At 45.3% G+C, this 23,985-nt stretch overlaps 1 protein-coding gene across 5 annotated transcripts in view; it reads left to right on the forward strand.

Moving 5' to 3' along the window:
• MAP2K5 (mitogen-activated protein kinase kinase 5) overlaps positions 1-23,985 on the forward strand; it is a 111,942-nt gene that overhangs the window by 65,717 nt on the left and 22,240 nt on the right. For 3 of the 5 annotated variants that reach the window (NM_001282348.2, XM_015292099.4, XM_046899070.1), the window contains 3 exons: positions 4,382-4,411; positions 15,821-15,847; positions 16,159-16,191. In NM_001282348.2, the coding sequence (NP_001269277.1) occupies positions 4,382-4,411; positions 15,821-15,847; positions 16,159-16,191 (90 nt within the window). Of the gene's footprint in view, positions 1-4,381; positions 4,412-9,777; positions 9,814-15,820; positions 15,848-16,158; positions 16,192-23,985 lie in introns of those variants that run through there. The other 2 variants (XM_015292098.4, XM_015292101.4) reach the window with 2 other exon arrangements.

Genomic DNA, 23,985 nt, shown 5'->3' on the forward strand with positions numbered 1-23,985 from the left:
TCCTTCAGCTGGATCACGGGCGATATTGTGAGTGCTTATTTTCAATTTGCAGTTATGCTGAGAAACATGGAATGTGGCTGAATTAAGAATGAATGCATCCCCTGCTTCTCAGTGTCGCTGTAAATTAAAAAGCAACTCGCACAGGGCAGATACTGATCGAAGTGGGAGACCCAAAAATAGGTTTGGGGCTTCTTCCCCTCGGTCCCTTTCTGAAGAGGACGAGGAGTGCTGCTGCTGTGATTCTTAGCAGCAGAGTGCAGGGAGGCAACGTGGGGAAGATGGTTTGTTAGCAAGGATTTCTGGATTGCCATTTTCAGCTCCAGAATGGTTAATTATGTTTTTTCAATGAGTTGCTTTGATTTTGTCTTCACTTACCTGCACGTTAAGTGTATGTTTTTAATTGCAAGCAGGTTGAGCCTGGTTGGAGTTCTTTTTCAGCTCTTCTTACAGCTGCCCAGCACAAAGGCTTTGGGCTCCTCGCTCTGCCAGAGCTGCCCTAACCCTGATGCTGGCTGCCCTAACCCTGATGCTGGCCCTAGCCCTACCAAACGCTGGCTGCCTCGTGGTTTTTGCTTTCCCTTCTATGTTCTTAGCACATTTTGACCCAGCCTGACAAACTGTACCTCTGCATTTTATTGGCTCATTTTGGGGTGTTTATGTCTCGGCTTAGCAGTTGCTGTTTTAAATCCTGATGGTGCTCCCTGTGCAGCCCTCTGCACCTCTCCAAGTCTCAGCAAACACTCCTATCAGGGACTGCATAGCACAAGTCATTTTTTAGGACACAACTTCACTGATCCCCGTGCAGATGAGTGTTTGAAGTGCTCTGATTCTGATGGGCTGCTTTATGTCTAAGCAAGTAATACTTACAAGGAAAAAAAATGCACAGGCACACGGTTGCTCTGAGGTGAAATAGCGAAGGGAAATGTTATTCTGACATATTTCTTGCTGGTATGGTTTGATTCCCCTTTATATTTCTGTACCACGCTGGCAGCACAATTCACTGTGCCTTCTTAAAATGAGGTTTTTTACAGTCCTTGTGCTGTGTGAAGGGGCCCGCAGGGAAATGAGAAGCAGCACCTCGGAGTCTGAGCATTCCCTTCTCTCCTCTGTAATATCCAGAGCCACGTAAAGCAGCGGTCAGTTCCCGTCCCTAACGACTGAAAACTGAACCGTTATATTTTGGCTATAGTGCCTTAAAAACTAAATTGCAAGTTGCCTCGTGTAGATGCAGAGAAGTTTTTGATGCTGTTTTAACTTCGCAGATTACATTTGCTGCGTTCTGCATGAAGCTGAGTTGCACATGTTTAAATGCCTTCCTGGAGTCAGGATGATGGAGGGTACAGAAATCCCTTTAGTAAAGCTCTAATCTGTTTGTTTTGGGAGGTTTTTTTCTTCGCTTTTACTGTGACACTATTTATAAATCTAAATCTACGTACAGAGGTCATTGGTTGGCTGAACTTAAACCATTTTACTTAGTAAATTTAATTAAGAAAATACAGTGCAACTCATAAGCAAATGAGTTTTTCCTAGTTTTAAACCAAACCACCCTCTTGAGTGCTGATTGCCTTGCTCGACCCCTGGTGATATAGAAACAGGCAAAATTAAAAAGGACATTAAAGCTTCATTAAATCTGAAACACATTTAGTACAGTGACATATCTGCAGGCTATTTCAGGGAAGATTACATACTCTTTGGTAAGTTTCTTAATTTATAATACCTTGACAATCTTGCAGGAGGGAAACAACTCTGACTGGATGAGCTGAGTGATGGTTCTGGGAATGCAGAACTGCTGCTCGACCCATCTGGGGCTGCACTGCTCTGCAGTTCTCAGGAAGCAGCTTCACCAAGCAGAGTCTGTCTTTGTTAACAGCCCCCAAAGAACTCGTGCCCAATGCATTTTGGATTCTTGGGGGCTCATTTGTACGCTGCGTACCTAAGTCTGGCAGAGAACTGCTCTTTCCCCAGTTGTTCAGTGGCTGTTGGAGTCACATAGGCAAATCCCTACTGTAACACGTGGTGGTCAGGGAAAGGCATCATCCCTGAGGGCAGGAATGCGTAGTCTGAAGATAGCATTGAGGTAGTGGTAGGTTTTCTGCTTAAAGAAGGTCTGCAGAACAATACCCTATGTGTAGAGCCATACTTAGCTTGGTTTTATACCGTGGGATAAATATGATGTGCCTACAAATCTGTAGCTGTTGTCATGACTGTTCTTAAGTCAGCAGTCGTTGGGAAAATTTAGTGTTCTCCTGTTTTTGTTTGTTGTAAAGTGTTTATTTGGCATTTATGGGTTGATTGTTAGGCATTTATAGGGTATTGCAACAGCAGTGCTTCGTAGGATCTTGAGCGGCTTCTTGTTAGGGGAGGACGGTCCTCCCAGGAGATGAGAAAATGGAAAAGGGAACTGTTGTGTATGTGTTAGTGGCTTCTGATCCTTAAGACTGAGCATGACAGAAAACATAGGGCCTGCCTTTATCCACTTAGCATTGTATTTCAAAGCCTGACATTAGAAAGTGACTGGCTGAGCTGGGAGAAGTGTAGAACCAGACATCAGTGCAAGAAGGGGAGCATCGAGTCTGCTCAGCTTGCATTTGTTTGCTGGAAGGGTGAATTTCCTACAGGGAGAAGCTCTGAGCTCCCTGCTGCACAAAAAAATTGTTTCCTTTCTTTGTGTTTCTGTTGCATGCCTTTAAACACATCAGGTACCCACCCTGCTCTTGTCATGTCTTTCCTCTGAGGATCTGGTAGTTTACTGAATTCATAAGGGTTACAGCCAGATGTCCTATGCAACATAGGCTTGGGTGGCTGCTGGTATGGCAGAAATAGCACCATCTCCACTGATGCCTGCTTGCTTCCTCTCTGCTGCCAGCTTCTCCTTATCACCTCCACATCACGCTGTACCTCACCAGGTGAGACTGAGTGATGTCTGCTGCTCTTTGCCCCACCGCTTCCCTTCCTTTCTACAGCTCTGCCTCTGCCTTGTTCTTTGTACTTCAGATGGTTCTGTGCTGCCAACTGGGCTGAAATTTCATCATAGGTTATATGGGCACAGCTGCCTCAGCTGCAGTCTGCCTAGGTCAAATAACCCCGGTACTGAAGAGCTCAAATGACAGCCGCAGTACAGGTGCAGTGGGGTGCTTTCACCCAGTGCTGGCAGTACACAGCACGGCTGAGACCTTTGGCATTGATGCTGCTACTCGGTCTGAAGTGAGTATAGTTTGTCATGCAGACAAATTGCTGATAGCATTGCATCCATAACCTCTGGGTAGATCACCTCCTGAAGATCATAGAATCACAGAATTGTTAAGGTTGGAAAGGATCCCCAAGTTCAACCCCAACGCATCCCACCATGCCCACTGACCACGTGCCACATCTCCATGGTTCTTGGACACCTCCAGGGGCGGTGACTCCACCACCTTCCTGGGCAGCTGTGCCAGTGCCTGACCAAAGGTAATCACCTCCTGGAGAAGGGAAGGGTTTGTGCCAGCTATCAGCAGTGTCATGAACCCACCTGCCTACAGCTCTTCTGCAGGCAATGCAGGGACATGGGCTTCTTCAGAAAGCAGAACACAACGATAACTGCCCACAGTGCACTTCTGGGTAGTCTGTGTCAGCTCTGAAAACCCATGTCCTTCACCGGATGGTAGACAAAATAGAACGGTTGTATTTTGCTGGAATTGTTTCAGAGGTTCAGGTGCCAATGGGGGAAACTTAAACTTTGTAACAAACAAAGGATTTCTCAGGGACTGATTATGAGCTGTGGCACTGTGGCAGTGTTAATGTTGTTGTTGGATCTAATACCAATGCTATCAGATACATCAGTAATGCATCAAGTGAGGGATGACACAACGCATGCTGTTCATATGGTGTGCAATTGAAAGTAGGTTTGAAGGAAAGCCCATGTGTTGTATTGCAGGTGCCACGATCTCACGCACAGGTTCCTAGATGGCTTTGACACCAATAAAGAAACAAACCTCAGCTATGTAACCCAGATTTTACTCTGAGCTGGTTAGGGAAGGACTTAGGGAGTTCAGTGCATGCTCTACAATACCTGCTCATTGCAGATAATTAGCAGGAAGGTCAGTGTCGGTGGCCTCGCTGCTGAGGCTGAACTGGTTTAATTTAGAGAGTCCTCAGGAACTTGGGCATCAAACAGTGTCAGTGAGTGGTACAGACAGAAGCTTGAGAAATACAGAAATATTCAGAAATGTAAAACAAGGGCTAATTGTTGTGAATGACTCCATTCTAAATGCAGCTCTTTGTGTACTTCTGCCAGCATTTTCCCATTTATACAATAGTAAGAGTTGAGTACTTTTCTCTCTTTAAGAAAATGTGCCCTCCATGCAAATCTGTGTAACTAGACAAATATTATTTCCTTTCCCAGCTTGCTCTTGGGAGGTTTCCATATCCTCAGGTAAGATTGTTCATTACTGCTGTTTGCCACTGTGACATTCATTCCTATGTATGAAGGTGCAGAGAGCAATTGTGAACATTTGAGCCACATACAAATAAATCTGTCCTGTTAAATTGAAAAGTACTATCTTGAAGGAGTCATTTAGAAGTCTGTATTGATTTTTTTTTTTTCCTTTTTCCCCCCAAACTCAAGATTTTCTCTTCCCTGGAGAGAAGCAAAATTATGATGATGTTAATGATTGTTTTGTTGTGAGATTAAAAAATAATCCCATCTGTACAGCAGTGCTTCTGATGCCAGGAAGATGCATCTACTCCTCTTTTCTATATTCATTTTTCAGCTCCAATTTTAAACGGTGTTACAACCACCTAAAATCATCTCAAATCAAAAATAGGATGTGAATGGAATATGTAAAAGGATTCCGGATTCTCCCTTTTAAGAGGAGATGTGCTGACATTAACTGCTGTTTGTGTTTATATTCTGACATTTTCTAACTCGTAAAACAGTTTCCAACTTGGCCATGGCCAATGCTCTGTGTTACCACTTTTGCTTTGCATGCTTGAAAAAAGCATGAAGCTCAGAACAAAACAATCAGTCCGCAGATAGGTTTGGTGCTTCCTTTGAATTCTTGTTGCGAGGTGGGTGTTAGAATTCATAAGCACAAACTATTCTGTAGTCCTTCAAATCGTTCTTTCCTGGGAGAGGGGAAAAAGTGAAGCGTCCAGGGACTAAAATGAATTATTTGAATGTGGTTTTTATGTTTTCTTGTGTTTTACGAGCGCTGCTTTCTGCATCTTGGTCTATACAGATCAGAGTGCCTGGAGGCATGTCTGATTTAAAGGTGGTGTTGGTCTGTGCTCTTTAAGCATCTATTAACTTGCTATTATTATGCAAATAACTGTTGTAATACACATACTAATTTATGCATGGTTAGATTATGCAGATGCCTCACAAACATGGTTATTGAATAATAGGCTGGGACTCATTCTCTCCCATTTTTATAAGCTGTTTTAAGCAAATTCTCCTGACAGTTTTATGGACTTGTAAAGATTTTGCCTACGTGGAAATACACTCATTTTGCACTTTGCCTCCCATGGAAAACATTTACTGACCAAAAGAGAGCTGTCGTTGGGTACCCAGCAGATTTTGTCCGTATTTTCTCCATGCTGTGAAATGAACCCTCTCTTTTGAGAGCAGGCTGAAAAAGCAGCTCTTGTGCTGAAGTGCCCTCCGTGTGTTGGCACAGCCACTGGTGCTCGTTGGGCATCTCAGTGCCCTTTGTGCCTTTGTGCATGGATCAGTGCTAAACCTGAGTGCGGGGGGATGCAGCTCGGGCTGCCCTCTGTGCACAGAGATGTTGGAGCTGGGGGAGGAGGTTGGGGTGTGTGCACTGTTGGATGGCTCCAGACCAAAACTTGCTTTCTGACCTGGGAGTGGAACACAACTGCTAGCTTAAGATCTTTTTTTTTTTTTTTTTTTTTTTTTGCTATTCTAATTAAAAAGACAGACAACAGACCGCGTTTGTAAAAGAATATTTGGCAAGTCAGTAGGCCATGAAATTGTGTATATTTTTTAATGCAAAACAGTTGAAGAGGTGAAACTTTAAAATGTAGCTATTAAGGTTTTCAGGCAACTGCTTTTTGTAAGGGCTTTATGTGATGTATCTGCATTTTGGATGCAAGTGCTCATGGGTGGTCGTCGGAGCCCTGAGCACCTCGCTCTGACCAGGTGGATGACTGTAGGGTGTTGGGTTTATTTAATGTCTATGTGAATATGTAACAGACCCTGACATAACTGAGTGGATCCTCATCACATCATGGGGTTTGTTGAGGTGTTTGAAGCTGATGGTACACGTGCTCACAGTGGTTGTCCCCCATCGGCTTGGGCTGGCTTCCCTCTGCCAATGGGACGTGTGGGTCCGTGCTGGAGACCACCTGAAACTGCCCTCAAAGGAGCCTTTGCCTCCAGCTGTAGCTGAGCAAAAAAGGATCCTTTCCCCTTTTCCTCTACTTCTAAGGCGCAGACAAATGTTATGTACAAACTCAGTTTAAATGAGTAAGATTTGTAGGGGGAATCGTAGTGTGGAGATTCAGGACTCCTGCAATATGCCAGCATAATTAAAGGATGATTTTTTTTGTGGCCTTTGGTAGAATATTTTAAGGATAAAATTCAGCACTTTTCATTTCCCGCATGTTTTATGAGCATCTATTTTGCTAACACTTATTTGTCACGTTGTCATTATTTAATCTTCTGTTCAAGTCGTGTCTGGGAAACCCTTCAGTGTGCAACCAACTGCGTACGTAAGGGAAGTCGCTTATGGGTTCAGAGTTCATTGTAATCTTGAGATTTTAGTTATGGAGTTACTGTCATTTGTAGTCACGATATGCAGTTAATTTCATGATCTGTCAGTAACTGCCAACGGTGCTGATCTGGGTAAGGAAATGAGGAACAGCAGCGGTTGGAACACAGTTCCCCACTATGGGAGCTCCGCAAAGGGAACTCAGATCCTTAAAATGGGGTGACACAACAAACGTGCTGAGTGGCTGTCACGTTTTGTCGATTGTTTTCCTGGCACAGTGTAAAATTCCTTTTGGAAGAGGTGGTGTATGAGACTCGTAGGACTTTCTGTAGATACAAACAGATGCACGTAGGGGTATATTCTTCCCCTGATGCACAGCTCCATTCAGATAAGAGGAGAGGTGCACACACACGCTGGCATGAAAAACTCTTTAGAGTAAAGTTGTTTCCTATGGAAGCATTGAAAATTGCAAGGAGAGCCCTTTCCCTGCAGCCAGCTGCTGGTACCATCAGTGCAGGCTTTTAGATAAGGGAAAGAAGCGCATGTAAGAAATAAGTTCCAAATTTCTTGTAAAAGTTTAATCTGATTTTGGCAGCAGCCTATTCATTTCCGCAGAAAGAGCTGTAAAAAAAAATACGTATTCAGATAGATATATATATAAAAACAACAGAAGGCCGCGGGACCTCCGAGCAAATGGAATTAAATTTGAAGCTGGAGCCCCAAAGATGCGCAGTGGCTGAGCGCGCTTCGGCACAGCTTCAGCGTCACAATGGTGTGTGAAACACGATGGGGGCAATGGCTTGTTTGATGGTGATGTAATTTAGGAGAATTGAAAAGAATTGCCCGCTAAATATTGCCGGCTTGTAGTCCAGCTTTGCACAAAGCAGGATGCTGCAGGACCGCATCCATCAGGGAGATGCTCCGGAGGAGCAGGCAGACGCTGCCGTGGGCGCAGGGTGTCAGCTGTGCTGCGTTCAGAGGGCCGTTCTGCCTCCTTCAGCCGCTGTTCCGGGCCTGGGTTAATAAATGGCAGGAAAATTACCCAAAGTTTATAACCCCCCCCCCCCACCCCACGCACACCTCCTGCCCCGCTTCTCCCCCACCCCAAATCTGAGCAAACAGTGCCCCCGGTATTGTAAAGCTTTGAACGTTTTCACACTCCATTAATTTATTACTCCTCTTTCCTCATCTTTAAATTTATTTCCCCCCCCTCCTTTTTTTTTTTCCCCTTAAAAAAAAAAAAACCCAAAACCCACAAAAAACCCCCGGCTCCCCGCTGCTACAGCGATTTTCATCTTGTTGTTAATTTTCCCTGCTCCATATGGAGCTCCAGACATTTCACCTGGAGGCTGTACTAGATTTTGCTGTAGCGATCGCACTTCCGGAGGCCAAAACTGTCATTTAAGGTTCCCGGTGCATCTGTCTACGCCAGGCTTTTCGCTGGCACCGGAGAGCGCGGATAACAAATTGGATGCACCTGAGATTGGGGTGCGGAGCGCGGAGCCGCGCGGCCAGCATCGCCCGAGCGCGGGGAGACGGAGAGGAGCAAATATTTCATCCCGCCTTGTCATTGATTAGAAAAGAGGCTTTAATTTCATTTCACCCCATGTTGTGATTAATTTGCATTCTTTGTCAGAAGTTAATGGAGTTTTTTATGGTTCACTCTGAAATCCTTGAAGACATCAGAGTTGATCTGATGTTTATACAACCGCCAGCGGAATTTTTTCGTGTGATTGATGGAGAGCTTGATGTTATTCCAAACGGCTTTTTAAGCTGTTTTTAAGAATTATTTGAATAAAATGCGAGCGAGATATTGTTATAACGACCAAGATTATCTGTTAAAAATCTGTTTCAAATAAAGAACGCGATAAGTAGAAAAAAAAAAAAAGATCAGAAAGACACGAGGGATGATGGATGCGGGAGCTGGTATCGCTCAAAATGCATCATCCCTGCATCCAAATAACTTCCTCCAAAGGGCTCCGAAAGCCGCACGGACCTTCGCTGAGTGGTTGTTCCTAAGAGCAGAGTTTTGCAGCTCGGTGCGGAGCAGCGGTGGGTCGGGAAGGCGCTGAGCCGCGCTCGGGTTTCTCCCCTCTGTGCCACACGTCGGCACGGAGCCGCGTCCCCACTCAGAGCCACCCTGAATCCCCGCTGCAAACAAACCTACGTGGGTAACAGGAGGTTTTATAGCCCGAGCAAGCGCCGTACGCGTGCCTTTACAAGAAAATGTACAGCCTTTATAAGAAAATATACGGCTGAAAACGCTCAGCGCGTGCCAGCTTTGTGCTCCTCCCGTTGGGGAGAGGGCTGCCCTTCTCCAGTGCCCGGCACACGGACGGCTCTGGGCCACAGCACAGCCCAGCTCCGGGCTTCCAGCAGCCAGAGATCTCCCATCTCTGTTAGCAGGGCTGTTTCAATGCTGGTGTTGGTTTTTAAGGGGGGGAGGTGGTTCTTTTTAGTCTTTTTTTTTTTCTTTTTTTTTTTTTTTGCAAGATTCTGCGTTCCGCCCTCGCTGTGATTTCTGCAATAAGATTTAATTGTAGGTCAAAAAATCCCCCAACCAAGCGGCTGTGAGCGCTCCCGTTTCAAACAGATTCATTTGTTTGCTGCATCTCAGCTTGCGAAATAATTGCGTGGCTTTAAGTGGAGCTGCAGCTTTTGGAGCCCTCTATGAGCACAGCCTGAGATTCTTTTTGTTATATGCAATCCATACTATTGACCAAATGTGGCCTGGTTTCATTGAAATGTAAGCAGGTTGTCAGGGAAAAAAATACTGAGTTTAACTTGGCATGCAAAATAGCCGTTCTGCTGTTGTTTTTTCGATTGACAGAAACATCCTTTAAGCATTCATTTATTTTGTGGGGATGAATGGAGGGTTGGTTGCAGCACGTCTCCCACTGAAAGAAATCTCATCTTCCACATACATCATGATGGAGAGCCGTTTAAATGGCATTAAACACTGCTCAAATGCTGGTGCCAAAATAGTGATTTTTCTCCCACTTAAATTTGGGTCCTATCTTTAAATATCACAGATTTGTGCAAATATTTTTGCTTTTATGATTTGTTCCAGAAATCACTGGAAATACTGTGAGTCCTCTGCTGTCATTTTAAACTCCTGACAATTACAAGATTCACCAGATACCTCATCCTTCGGGTAACGCACCGTGTGTAAATTTTACCTTGGTTATTTTTTGTCCCTTACCACCAATGAGCTGGTGCTTAAATGTGCATTAATGCTTAGATGATCCATTGGTGAGACTTGCTGCCCCATTTGAATGGGGTTTTGGGTTTGCTTTGTAGAAAGCGCACACGTTTTGGCACTTGTTTTATTTCTGTTGCACGTATCAAGATGCATTTATCTACTTTATTTTTTCTCTATTTTAATCTTCCTGTCGGGTTTTTAAAAAAGAAGGGAAGGAAATCCTTGCTTGAGGTATGCCCTAGTGTGTAGATGGAGGAAACAAGTGGCAACTAATGGTCGTTTTGTCTTTCTGAGGGGGAAAATGAGCTCACAGAGGGGATCCCCACCGCTCTGTATTTGGGTCAGGATGTAAGTTTGTGTTTTCCAGTCAGTTATGGCATCATCACTCATTTATTTATTTATTCATTAATTGTCACCATGTTTATTGTTTAAATAAGAAAACTGCTTAATGGAAGCAGCTTTTCTCTTGTTCCATGCTGTTCTCTCACTTTCACAGCACAGCTGAGGCCTTTCTGACTGCACTGAGCAAGATCCCGAAGTGATGTTTGCTCTGAGAGCTCCATACCAGGAATGAGAGCAGCATCCAGGAGGAAATGGTGGCATTTCTTTGGGAGATTTTTCCAAACACTCAACGTCTCCAGCACAAGTTGAGGCTTCCATGGAATGGGAGATGTGCTGTGTGCTTGGGAGGAATCCTCCCAGCTCCACGGCCTGCAGTGGGAGCCATGGAGTCACTTTCCTGAATGGGACAAGTTTCTTGAGTTTGTCCCAGGGCGGTGGGCTCTCCCTAGGAAGGGGTGAGCAGTGGGTTGGCTGGTTGTGTAGGTGGCTACTTAGGAAGTGTCAGCGAGTACTGGATTGACTAAAAGCGTTCATCTCCTCCATGCTCTCAGCAGGCTCACTTGGCTGGGAGGAAGAGGAGGAGAAGGAGGAGGAGGAGACGTATCCTCCCAGCTCACCAGGACCTGGGGATGAGCAGAGGTGGGAGTGCAGCAGCTCCAAGGGCAGCCATGGGAGCTCAGAGAGGAGCTGGCTGGGCTCAAGGATTGTAGAGGTCTCTTCCAGCATAAATGATTCCATCGGTTGTGCTCTGTCGTTTGGAGGTCCGGGCTTGGAGGTGCCAGCCCCGTGGAGCCACGTGTGTAACTCTCAACGAGTTGCAGTGCTAGCTGTGGTGAGCAATGGAGTGATGTAGGATAGGATGCCTGTTAGTGTTCAAACCCTCAGCACCTCGGTTTGGATAGAAAACCCCACTTGTATACCTGCATTTTGACCTCTCTGGGTTATTTCTTTTCAGGTATCCCTAGAATTGTGTCATTTCTGCTCGTGTATGATCACAGTTAGTTTTACAGCTTGTCAGCAAAAGCTTGGGACTTCTCCAGGTGGGTTCCAGTGGCAGGTTTTAACCAGTGACTCCTTACCTGTTTCCTTCCAAGCAAGAAGGGATGTGCAGTAATGAGGAGGGACCATCCTGATGGTTGTCCATCTGCTGGCCTTCAACACTTCTCTTTGGCATCTCATTGCTAAGTCAGGTGTCTTAAACGTTACAGCTGGGCTCAGTCATCCTGATGAGCCCCTTCCAACTCGGGCTGTTCTATGATTCTACTAAATTAAGCACTTTCCCCGATCCTTGCTCCTCCCCCGTTCCTGCTGATCAGGAGCAATGTTAGCAGCAGTGTCCTGGTCCCACTGCAGCTGTGGCTGTTGTTGGCTTTTTATGCTCCCTCCATAATTCCAACAGTTTTTCATGCCCGGTTTGTTGAATTGTGTTACTAAACTCTGGTAAACAGATTTCTCTGAGAAGTGGCTGCAGTTCAGTGGTGGATGAAATAATCTCTTTATATAAATTTGCTTTCAGACCTCTGGGAAAACCAGCGTAATATAATTGTAAGAATATATTTAATATTAAGGTTGTTGTGAATTGTCTCTTTTTTTTTATTCTTATTATTTTGGAATTGTTTCTCTTCCTTTTTTCCATCCTTTCGTTAGTGACAGCGATTGGAGTTTGCCAGTTGCAAAACCCTCAGGTTGGGATGGGGCTGTTCAGAAATTTGGGAACAGATCAGAGGGGTTGGTCTGACCGGATTTGAAGCTTCCACCTCCTTCAGAAGCATAACCAGCTTCAATTTTGGAAAAACTGTGTAAAACACGAGTATATTTTATAGAGGTATATATAATGTTTTATAGCTTTAGATCCAGAGGAAGGGTAAAAAATCCATGGTGGTGAAGACCGAAAGGAAGTGCAGTACTCTTGCAAAGTCGTCTTCCAGTCCTACCAGTGCAGAGATGAAACAGGTGTGCGTTGGTCATTTGCTAATAGGGAGCAATGTCTGCGGTTGCTGCTGTTCAGTAAAATGTAACCTTCCTTCCCAAAGGTTAGAAATAAGCTGCATGTACTTCTAAAATCAACAGTTCCCTGGATTGGGAAAATAAATGTTCTACAGTGCAGCCTCCTTTAAAAACAGTACTGTATGAGTTGTTGGTTTATGTATTCTTCAATTAATTTTAATTTTTTTAAGTAAAAAAAAAATCCACTGGCTTGAAAAGCAGTAATATATATGAAGAGAAAATTTGCTAACTGATGTGGGAAGATGTAACCCTGGGTCACCTGCAAATCTCTCCAGCAAGAGCTCCAGGGCAAGTCCCAATTCCAGGGAGGAAAAGCGAAAATTAAAGCTGTAGCTGGTGACTCCTCCAAGGTACCCGGGGTGCATTCATTTGAGTTCCGTTGATTGTGCTTCCGAATGTCATGGGAGAGGGATGGGAGAGGTCTTCTCAGCCACTTCCCGTCCAAAGCATCTCCATGGAGACAGAGACAGAACCTGATGGTTTGTCAGAAGTTGCTTTTCGTAACCGCAGGCATTCATTAAATAGTAGATGAAGCAGGAGGGAAACTTCTGCATTTTTAACCAACCTACAGAGAGGCCGTTTGGAGGATGCACGTTGTTGAGGTCAGTACTGCTGGTGTTTCGTGACCTGAGAAACAGACCGCGGGTGTGATGGATTTACTTATTGTTGAGTACTGAAAGAACCACAGCAAATGAAAGACAGCTTCCAAAGCATCAAAGGTTTGCTTCTGCAGATACACCCAATTCCAGATTCACTTGGGGGGGCTTCAAACGCCTTCTGACCAATGGGAGGTTCCCATCCGTGGCCATGGGGTTCCCAGCTGCACCCGGGCCGTGGCCGAAGGGACTTGTGGGTGGTGAGAGGATGGGTGTGACTTCTCCAGGTAGGAAATAACGCTCCCAGGAGCACCTCAATGTGGTCCTTGATAGTTAGAAAACGTGCCCGGTGCCTTTTGGGTCATCCTTTAGTTTTCCATTGTGTCCCTTTGAAATTCTTCATGGCAGGCATACAGCCATCACAGCTGCAGCCTCGTGCCTGATCTCAGATTCTTCTGTACACAGACACCCATTGCTCAGCTCTGCTGCCTCCCACCCTTCTCATCCCCCCACTGTGCACCAGCCCAGGCTGCCGGGGAGGGGAGAGCAGAGCTGGGCAAACGGGGAGATAAAACATTTTATGTTGAGTACTTTTAACACTGTCCTTAATGTGCTATGAAAGTGGATGCTGAGCTTTCTCATGAACTGTGCACGGGAGCAGAAGCGCCGGCTGTAAAGTTGTCGTCGGTTGGGTTTGTTTTATCGTTGCAGGGGCCGCCCAATAATGTGGTCTCGGGAAAGGTAAACAACGTAGTTTTAGCAGTGAAAAATATGCCTAATATAAATACAGCGGAGCTCATTGCTGCTCAGAAGTTGACAAATGCTGTCGTAGCGTTGTGTTTTCCAGTGGAGTTAGCAGAGGAGCGCAGTGCAGCCCTACAAGCAATATATCTGAGACAGAGCACATAGGTGATGCAAAAGATGTGGGAGTCTCTGTGGCTTTCTGAGAGGAAAGCGCTGTAGCTTTATTTAATTGAGAAAATGAATCAATTACAATGATGTTGCATCATCAAATGCAGGGGAAATAGCAGATATGTCATTACATCGGGTAACAGTGTTAAAAAGTAATTGAGTGTCTTAAGCATTTTGAATCAATTCCAGGTACTGGCACAGATACCTTAATGCAAAATTTATGAAGATGATCTCAAAATAATGTGTTGCCATCAAAATTGTGTAATAAAAGCTGGTAGCGGTGCCTGTGTGATGAGCACACATCTCCCTCCCCTGGGAGCCGGTCCCACTGCCCCCGTGGGTGCTCAGCATGGGAAGGGCTCTGCAGTACTGGGGTGTGCATGGCCTCGTTTTCCATTAGGGCCATTGCATTCGTTATTCCAATTAGGAATCAGATTTTAAACCTTATACAGAAATTGGCTGTGATTGTACCTGCGTTGAGGCTCCTATATGTGGTCTCACCTCCGGTCCTTTTCATGACAAGATCTGTTTTCCCTGTAAAGAAATGAGTGATGCTCTGTTTTGATGTACAGCTGCATCACCTGTTCATAAGGAGCTTGGAATCACCGCTGTTGAATAAGCAGAGCCTATTTTGTCATTTAGCATCTGAAAGTGCAGCATGAAGACTTTTATTTCCACAACACCTCTTGCTTATTAGCAATAATGCAAAACAGCCACTTTATTCTGTTGGGTTATGATGGATTGACATAGACCATTAAAGAATATAGTCAGTTATATCCATCTATTTATTTTCTTTTCCATCCCAGAAAAAAAAGAAATAGAATTACATGCAGAAAGTTTATGTGTGTGTTTGTTTCCTTACTGGGTATAACGAGCTGTCTCCTTGGTGCTAGTTTCCAGCCTCCCCTCCATGGCATTTTCCTGCCTGTAGAGCTCGGCTGCAGGGCTGGGGGCACAGGAGAGGGCATCCAGAGCCAGCGCAGCTCTGCCACACTCATCACTGCAGTGGGGAGCGTGAGATGGAAGGGGCAAGCCAAGCAAACTCGGTTGTGTTTTCACTAAAGGCCGCGTTGTGTTTGCACTGTCATTGTGTTGGGATGCAACTTTGTGTCTGCTTAGGAAAAATGCGTAGTTAATTACCCACACCCATTGGAAACAACACGCGTGTGCCTGCTATCTGAATGCCGGCGTGCGCAAATGGTTCGGGTGAAGTACCTGCTCCGTGCCGTGTGTTCGGCTGTAATTCTGCCTTTGTGTCCTTTTGCAATCAGAAGTGCTCTGGTGGGATGGGCCGGATTCGTTCACAGTGCTCTGTAGGTGAGCGAGTGCCCCATTCCTACAAACTGTTAATTAATTTCCCAACCAGGCTGATGGCACGAAACGTGGAAGGGCTCAGAGACAGCGGGCAGCAGCTCTTTCCTTTGCCATTCGAAGCAACACAAAGTGGCTCAAACTTTGCAGCTCCCGGATGGCAGCGTTCTGCTGTGGTCGGGGTCGAACCGGGCTGGGAGGTGTGGGGAACCTGGGGCAGAAGTGCGGTGTGAGGGGCTTTCCTGAGACTCCAACCACATAATTAAAGTTTTCTTCACAAAAAAAGGGATTGCGAGGCGGGCCTGGCAGTAATCCAGAATTCTAATTTCTGACTATGATTTAATTTCAATTTTAAATAAATCGGTTTTTAATTTAAAAAGAGTGAGCTTCATAACATTAGCAATGATTGCAACATTAAGCCCAGTGTTCACAATCTAGCAATATAAAACATTATTTATATCTGAATCGTAAACAGCCTTTTGAAATGGATTATGGTTTTTCTTCCTATTCTAATACAACCTGGAGGGTACTAAAAAGTGTTGTGTGAAATTAACATTCTGCTGACTTTCGCCTATAAATGAGAAGCGAGCTATTAACATTTGTGTATTTTCATTATGTAAATTGTGTTAACACATGCCCACAAATTGCCACCAGCGATGCAATAATTTTCTCTCAGTGATCATAATGTGTCCAAGTGAGTCATTTTGATTATGACATGCTAATTACATATTGCCTTTTTTCAGATTCAGAAAAACCAGGGATCTTTAATGGTAAGCTTTATGAGTTCAGAAAAAAATTCACTTTTCTTTTTCCTGATGGCTGCTTCCTCTGCATGCTTGAATGCCTTGTTTTAAACTTAGCAAATTGCATTTTGAAGAAAATGCAAACCTTTAACTGCCTGTATTAGATTAGGTACCATTAGAAATAATAGAACATCCTGAGCATCAATGTTTTTATAAGAGTTTGCTGCTGTTGATTAATCTTGCTATATTTTATTGCATTAATGATTTTTTCTTTCCACTCCACTGTAAAGATATTGCATATAGGCTAATACTTTTTCCCTCTCTCCTTTCCATTGCAGCCTCTCCAGTTATTGCAGTGCATTGTTGATGAGGTGAGTCGTCGTCTTATGTGCTTTCACTCCTAAAGTCATTCCTAATGGAGTGGAAAGCTTATATTTTGTTTCCTAATGAAGCACAATGCCCAACATCCTCAGAGCACGGGTTGCCTGGTGCAGCTTGGAGCTGTCGAACGTGAACTGGCTTGGTCCCACTCTGTGCTGTTTTGCTGCTCTAAATATCGAGTCTCTGAAAAACGGAATGGTCTCAGAGGTTAATCCACGTGGCTCTTCAGGCCCCCAGCCCTAACCTAGCTGTGTTAGCCAATCCTGTGCGCGTGCCAGACGAGTGGGGACGGAGGTGTTGGAGTGGTAGGGTGCTTTGTATGGGGCATATGTAATGCGGAGGGTGTTGGAAAAAAAGACTGGAGTGTGAGCAGGAAATACTCCAATGTTGTCTCCTCTTTTTTGCATTTAATCAGAAGGGTAACGTAAACTAAGATGTAGAAGACCCAGGTGCGAATAGGAGACTCCCTACCTGATCTGAGCTGTAAGGAGGGACCACAGGTTTTGGTAGTAAAAACATCCAGGTACTTTCTCAGGGCTGACTGCTGAGAGTTTGCTTTGGTTTTTAAGTTTTAATAAGGGGACGATGAGAATGAGGAAGCTTGAGCAAGGCAAAGAAGCCATAACTTTCCAGAGACTCGCCTCAGCCTCTAGCAGAACATCCCTGCTGTCTCATCAGGTCGTGGTTGCTGGGTGGTGGCATCCCATTAGATGTTCACCACGTCTCTTTCAACATGTTTGTTCAGCTGGACATAGGATCATGAATTAAAATGAACATGTATTCTTCGTGTGAAGGAGGGGAAGGGAGTTCTCCTGGTCCTGGTGTGCCCCCAGCAGTGCCAGCCCTTCTGCCTGGCCCCCAAAGCGCTCTGGTTCCTTGAGTGGTTCTTAGACAATTTGCTTCTTTCATCTTTTTCACCCACTGTTACTGCTGTTAAGTATGTCCTTGGGTGCAACGTGAGAACTCCAAGCCACCAGTGCTGTGTCTGCCAGTAACAAAAAGGCCATCTCTGTCCTAAAGAGGTGAAGCTGACGTTGCTTGTATTTTAATATGTGTTTTGCCCCTGGTAGACTAATTGCTTTTGAATGGGCTAGACAAGTTGCTTGTAAATAATAGTGCCCAAATCAGTGCCACCCCAGCCCTGTCCTGCATACACAGACCTCAGAGCAAAATATCTGTAACTTGTGACTGCTGTTTTCCCTCCTCATTTTGTCTTTTTGCCCATTCTGGGGAATAACAGCAGGACCTGCCTGTTTGCCTCATGCATGCTGCTCCTTCTACTCAAGGACCTTTTTGAGAGACAGAGCCTCAGTACTCTCTGGAGCCCTACAGCTGTTGTTGCTACCATGAGTATTAAACATTAGAAGTGCTCAGTGTTGTAAGACTGATTGCTTGGGGCCAAATGTTCCCCTTGGTTGCAAGGAGGTCCTAAAACACACAGGAGGCAGAGTAGAGCCCATCCCCAGAGGAACCCAAGCCTTGGTGCAGAATTCCCAGCCTCACTTAATGACGGCAGCAGTGAGCAGAGAGGGGCTGCAACCACAGCAGTGTGGTTCTGGATGACATGGGGAGAACCTGGAAGTTCTTATCCCGTTATTCCTGGACCGAATTTCTCATTGCACAGCTGCTTTGCCCCTTCATCTAGCTTGGAGCTGAGCCACGTATGCCCAGGAAGGAATCAGACCCCAGCGCCCCAGGCTGGCTCTAGGCTTATCTGGAGAGCTGGGAGGTGGCTGCAGTAACTGGGACAGGTGTGGAAGGTTTGCAGCAGACAGGATGGTTATCAAAGGCCTTTGAATAGACTCAGAGTACCTGGTGGAAATGCTATTTTGGAATACATGAGACACGGCAAGTCACTTTGGCAGTTTGAAGAGTCTGTTTGTTCTTTTCCTGGGACTTAAATTCACTTTGCATAAATTCTGCAGAAAGAGCAAGGGATTTGGGAAGTGTTGTAAGCCATGCCTGACATGTTTTTTGTTGAATTATGTTAGCAGGCTTTTAATGGCATTGGTTCTGGGATGATTGCTCTAATGCCAAGATTAGTGAGAAGCATTGTGTGAATAGGTTGCATGTCTGCCAGGACCTTTATTTTTTAACATTTGGTAACGTACACTGAAATCTGATCCAGCTACAAATAAGACACGCTCATTTAAGCAACAGTCCCCATCATCACGGCCTCTTCTGCTATGGTAAGGCTCCTGCTTCTGGCCCAGAGATGAGGATAGGCTCACTGAGGCTGTTCGTCCTGCAGCACAGCCAGCAATAAAGGCAGTCTGCTGGTGTTTGAGGTCTGAGAATCCCTTAATATTCCATCACTCAGCTTAGCTGAGATGTTTTTTGGCTTTTTTTTAAATATATTTTTTAAAACCTCATTGAACGAGATAGAAAAGGAACCTGGCTTTGCTCCATCAGTCTTGATTAAAACCCCGGAATTAAGTGGACATCCAAATCAATTGAATTAGAAGCTTCAGGAGTGAAGACTTTGAAGAGCGAGCCCCGTTTTTGCAAATAGGAGGCAGCACTGAAAAATCTGCATATTTTGGTGAGTCAGGCAGACTTTTAAAAGAAAAAATTAATTAGTTGTACTCATGAATCCTGACTGTGACAGCTTCATGAGTGAACAGTGAGGAGCTTTCCATGAGTTTCTTGAACGTTTCTGTTAAGTGCCCCCACAGAGCTACTCGGTCTCACAAGACTGCAGTTTAATCTAGCTCAAGGACTTCACAAACTTCGCAAATCAAAGACCTCTTTTTTTTTTCCTGTTTCAATCCATCCTCTAGAAACATTTAGCAGATCAGTTAATGCAAGCGTGGTGTTAATGCTGAGCTACGAAGCATGTCAATGTTAATAAATTTTCAATAGAAAAAATAACTTGGACTGAATGCATGTATCCTATGTAGTTATTTCTATTTTTTTTCCTCCTCTTTGTTAAATATATCCCTCTATTTATTGCTTCAGCCTTAAAAATTCACAGTATGTTCAGCTTGATCAAATAGCGCAATGAAGTCCATTGCCTCCTGAGTGCAGAATTTTTAACACATCAGTGCTACATTTGGCTGTTGTTATAAATGAAGTTGAAACCTTGAAAGGCTCGGAAAGAAACGAGGCTTTATGTTTTTTCTTTGGGTATTTTTGTCTTAGATTCTCGTGTGTTGACTCAAATGCCTGGACAGCTGTATTTAACCCTGAAAATGTTTGGGGTTTTTGAGGATTTCTGTGTAGGTGTGAGAAGACACGTGTGTGCATGGGTACACACAGCCACAAGAATCTGCCCTGCTTTGGGGTATCCTTTTATTGAGGCAAAACCTGTGACCTTACTAGTGTTTGAGATTCAGGGGCTTATATAGGAGCAAGGTAAAACCACAGGTAGGAATTGCTGAATAATTACCTTTAGACCAACCTGAGCAAGAACCTTCCCAAGAGGGCAAGCTCATTTAATGGTTCCTAAAACTCAATCTTGTGGATGTCAATGGTCATGCTTGATTATTTGCAGCAGTGTTTTATGAAAAAGCAATAAAAATGCATTGGGAGTGTTCAGAGGAAAAAGGGAACAATAAATGGTTTTAGTTTTTCAATTGGGCCCCTTCGGTGTGAACAGGTAGAGGCTGCGTTTCATGCTGCTGTGCCTTAGCTATTTGAAATGTGCATGTGTGTGTGTATCTACCCAAAGCACTGCTGTGCTCTGCTGGCTTATGATCGACAAGAGACCAGCAAGGAGAGGAAAAAATTCTTATGTTTGTTTTAGAGAGAAAGCAATTACAGTTACGGTTAAAGGATTAACCTGTTTTCCAGCTACCTGTACACTATCTGCACGGCCCTTTCGAGAGCCTCACTAACAAGTGCAGAGCTTGGCGAGGGGTAGGGAACACCGTGTCGGACGCTCTAGATTATTCCTGATGTTAATTACACTCTTCAGCTTCTTTCCTTGGCCTCTAAAAAGCATCCCGCTGCAGCAATTGCTGCCAAAGAGCTCCAGGTGCCTACTGGCTTCCCACTGCAAACGCCCGCGTGTGTCCCGAATGGAGGCGTGTTGTGCGGACGCCGTATTGTCCATAGGTTGGGAGCGAGCAGTGCTGCCTGGGAGAACAGCGGGCTCTCCTGCGGGTCGAGGTGTGGGAGGCAGGCAGAGGGGTTTGCTGGATAAAGCACTGGCCTCTCAACCTTGGTTCCAGTCCAGCCCGAGATCTGGAAATAAATGAGTTCACTGCTGACACTTCGATCCCAGCAGACGGAACTTCACACCGAAATGCCCCCGCGTGTAATTTGTCACATTTGGCACCTGCTACTAAGAAAAGAGCAAGAAGCGACCTGGCGCGGAGATGTAATCATCTTTCACCTTCCTGCCAGGGGTGGGAGCGTAATGGGGACAATCCAGAAATTCTTTCAAGTCGGGGCCTCTGAGCCACCTCCAGACATCATTGCTTTTGCACGCTTGTTACTTGTAAGGGCTCACCTGCCATTAGGCTTCTGCGGGGCTTTTGAAGTAGATTGGCTAAAAGTCAGCAATGGGATTTTGTTTAGGAGTGCTGTGAAGGGAAGTTGACCTTGAAGGAGTGAATCTGAACGTGTGTGATATTGTGATTTGCTGCTCTCATTGGAACAGCTCCGTAACTGCAGTGCATTTATTACACCTAATTGCAACTGGCAGCATTTCTGGTGCAGCTAAAACTTGAGTTGGTCGGAAAAAGAAGTCACCATTTGGCCAAAAAGTAGGCAGCAGCTATAGGTGTATTGTTTGAAAGCTTTGGTAAATCTAGAGCGCGCAGATATTCTTCAGTCCAAGAGATTGGTGTAGGCTGAAGTGATGAGCCAAAAATGCTTCGTAAAGCGCACACATTATTTATTAAATACTGCCATTTCAGCATCAACGGGCGAGTTGCAGAATAGGAGTATCTGCCCAGAGGAGATGATAATTTCAGAGGCAGGGTGTGCTGGGGAAGCCCAGAGGACAGAGTAGCTGAAGTTTGGTTTGCTCGGCTCTGCTAACTTCCCTCTTGTGGCCATCGAGCCATAGGACCATAGCATTTCCTTCTGCACAAGCCTGCACGCTGCCGAGAGAGTGATGCAAAATAGCAGCTCTGGAGCGGTGGGAAACGGGAATTTTAACCCTTCAGAGAGAGGTGCTGAGCAGATGAGAAGGTAAGGCCTGCGTGTGCTGAGCACACCAACCTCTGCCCAGAAGGTGCAGCTCAGCTCTGCTTGGGGACATCTGGGGTCCTAACGCATAACGGAGGCCTTTGCCATCGTCTTTTGGAAGGTTTCGAGTAGAACTCTGTGTTTGCTGATGTTCCTGTCACAGGGAGATGGTGGGGTTTTTCTTCCTTCAGAAAGGATGATGTGGTGAGTCTGCACCTTTCAGTTGTTGTGAGAAAACACGCCACTCAAGTTTGGGTGAGATGGGTACAGCACAGCCTGGTTTCAGTGTACTTTGTCAGTCAAGATGACTTCCAGACTCCATTGACATAAGAATGTTCCCAAGGCCAATCAGCTGTGTCTGTTGAATTTGCTTCTTTGGTTTGTCCAGACAAACTTCCAGGGAGGACAGAAAGGAGGGGAAGGAGCCTCATCATTATTTATGTTTCTTCCCATCATCTGTAAGTCTGCTGGACAGTATTTATTCCTTAAGCCTCAGTAGAATCTCTACTGCTGCTGCTCGGCTTAATGGCAGCAAAAGAGATCAAGAGACGTTTCAGATAAGAGATCTGAAAAGTAGGTGGGGATGCAGGCAGTAATGCCATCGGTGCCTTCAGATGCCCTCTCTTTAAAGGGACTGTGCTGTGCTTCTTTCCATGCCTTCACCTAGGTAACACGGCTTCCCCTAACCCCATGGACGTCAGTAACATCTGTACCAGAGCGCTGGCATTCTAAGAATTAAATATTAGGAGCCGTGTTTGAAGTTCAAAGCCCTCCCTCCTCCTGCTAGCTCTGATTTTCTGCTGCTGTGCTGTTTTCTTTATGCCTGAGCACCTTGCTGACAAGTGCTAATAATAAAATGCCAAGAGAGGGTCCAGTCGGAGTTACCACGCATTAAACATTCTGAACTTGTCCTTTTGCTCATAGATTGTGCATAATTAATAATTAAACGGTTTCAGTTGTAATGGGTTGACCTCCTTGAACTGTTCATTATTCACAAGGCAAAGGCATCACTCAAACTTTTTCCTATTGCCCTCCGTATGTGCACAGCGCGGCTGGTTCTTATCACAGTGGAATTGCAGAGGGTTCTCCTGCAGCGGGTCCCATTGCAGAGATGTTTTTGGGACAGCAGCTGGCCTTGGGATCAAGCTGCTGGGGGATGTAGGAGGCATTCGGTACGTTGTTCAGTGTGCAGGTGGGTAAAATAAGGCAGAGCATCGGAGTGCAGCCGGACCATTCCCCATTGTTCCATCCACTGTGACCATATTGTGTCACACAGACGTGGCAGAGGCTGTAGCTTTGCTTTTATTTCCTCTTTCCCATCCCTTTGAGTGTCAGCCAGTCACAGGCTGAGGAACTTCAGGGTACAGATAGGCTGTGCTGCTTCTGTGTGGTTTGGGATGTTCTTGCTCTGAACCTGGTGCATCGTGATTGCTCACGTCCCACAGGGAACAATAGGAATACTTTCATTGAAGTAACTCTTAAGTACAAAATTCTCTCAATTTTTTGCTACTCAAATGTTCTTCAGTGGAACTGTGGCAGAAATAGAAATGTCTCCATTGCTGGTTTCCATGGCTGGCTATCAACTGAAAGGGCGATTTCTGTTACTGAGGTGATTTAAAAATGGAACACTTGGAGGCAGCTCTCCAGCATCCACCTTTGGAAGCAGCTGAGGTCCATCCGTGCTTTCCTGGTTCAGCTAAAACCAAAGCTTCCTTCTCCCATGTTACCCATGCTGCAAAGTAAGGATTGGCTCATATTTGCAGGAGTGAAATTACTTATTTCTACTGATCTGTTTGCCTTCAGACATGCTTCCAAGTGAGCGTTTTCTTGAGATTGATGTACTGTCCCCAAAGAGTTGTAATTCGTCCTGCAAATGACTGACAAGCATACAGGACGTCCAGCCTAAAATCCTTGGGCAGACTGCATTAAAGCATCTCCTTTTCCCATTGAGATCCAGTCAGTGTTTATCCCACCCCTCACAGTCTTGAAAGAAGAGTGGCTTCGGAGCTCTGTATCAGCCTCTCATCCTGAATCTTCCCTTGGCATCTCTTGCCACCATCTCTTGGCAATGGCAGAAATCTCCCACCCAATGTCCGTGCAGTGCGCCGTGCCCACCCCGGTGACCCAACAGGTGCTGCTTTGCTCTCATTGCACCTACACCATGGGACAGTTGGCTGGGTGCACCCAGACCCCCACCAGTGGGCTCCGGTACTTTGCCTTCCCGTTTTCACAACGACCCTTTGCACGCACACAGCGCCTTTCCTACCTCTGTGCTCTGACCCCATCCCACCTGGGAAGGAGGTGTTGGCCTTTGGCTGCAAGCTGGACAGGAGCAAACGATGGGAGAGCTCAACCTGCTGGGCTGTGGCACTTGGTGCTCCAGCACTTGGCTCTGCGTTTTCGGTGTTAATAAGACTAATTTTCATGCACAGCTCTTTGAAGTGGAGGAAGTTTAATTGTGCTGTTTGTTTCCCTGCGTTCCTTCCGCTCTGCGGTGCAAACCTCCCCATATTGCTGCCATTTATAAGTTGGGAAACAATAACCTCTCCCTCGCCCAGCCTGAGTTCAAAGGGAATTTGGGCATGTTCTATCAAACGCTGCTCGTGGTTAATAGAACTCTTTGGAAATTGTAAAGCAATTTTGCCTTC

This window comes from Gallus gallus, chromosome 10 (assembly GCF_016699485.2).
Source record: "Gallus gallus isolate bGalGal1 chromosome 10, bGalGal1.mat.broiler.GRCg7b, whole genome shotgun sequence".
NCBI lineage: Eukaryota > Metazoa > Chordata > Aves > Galliformes > Phasianidae > Gallus > Gallus gallus.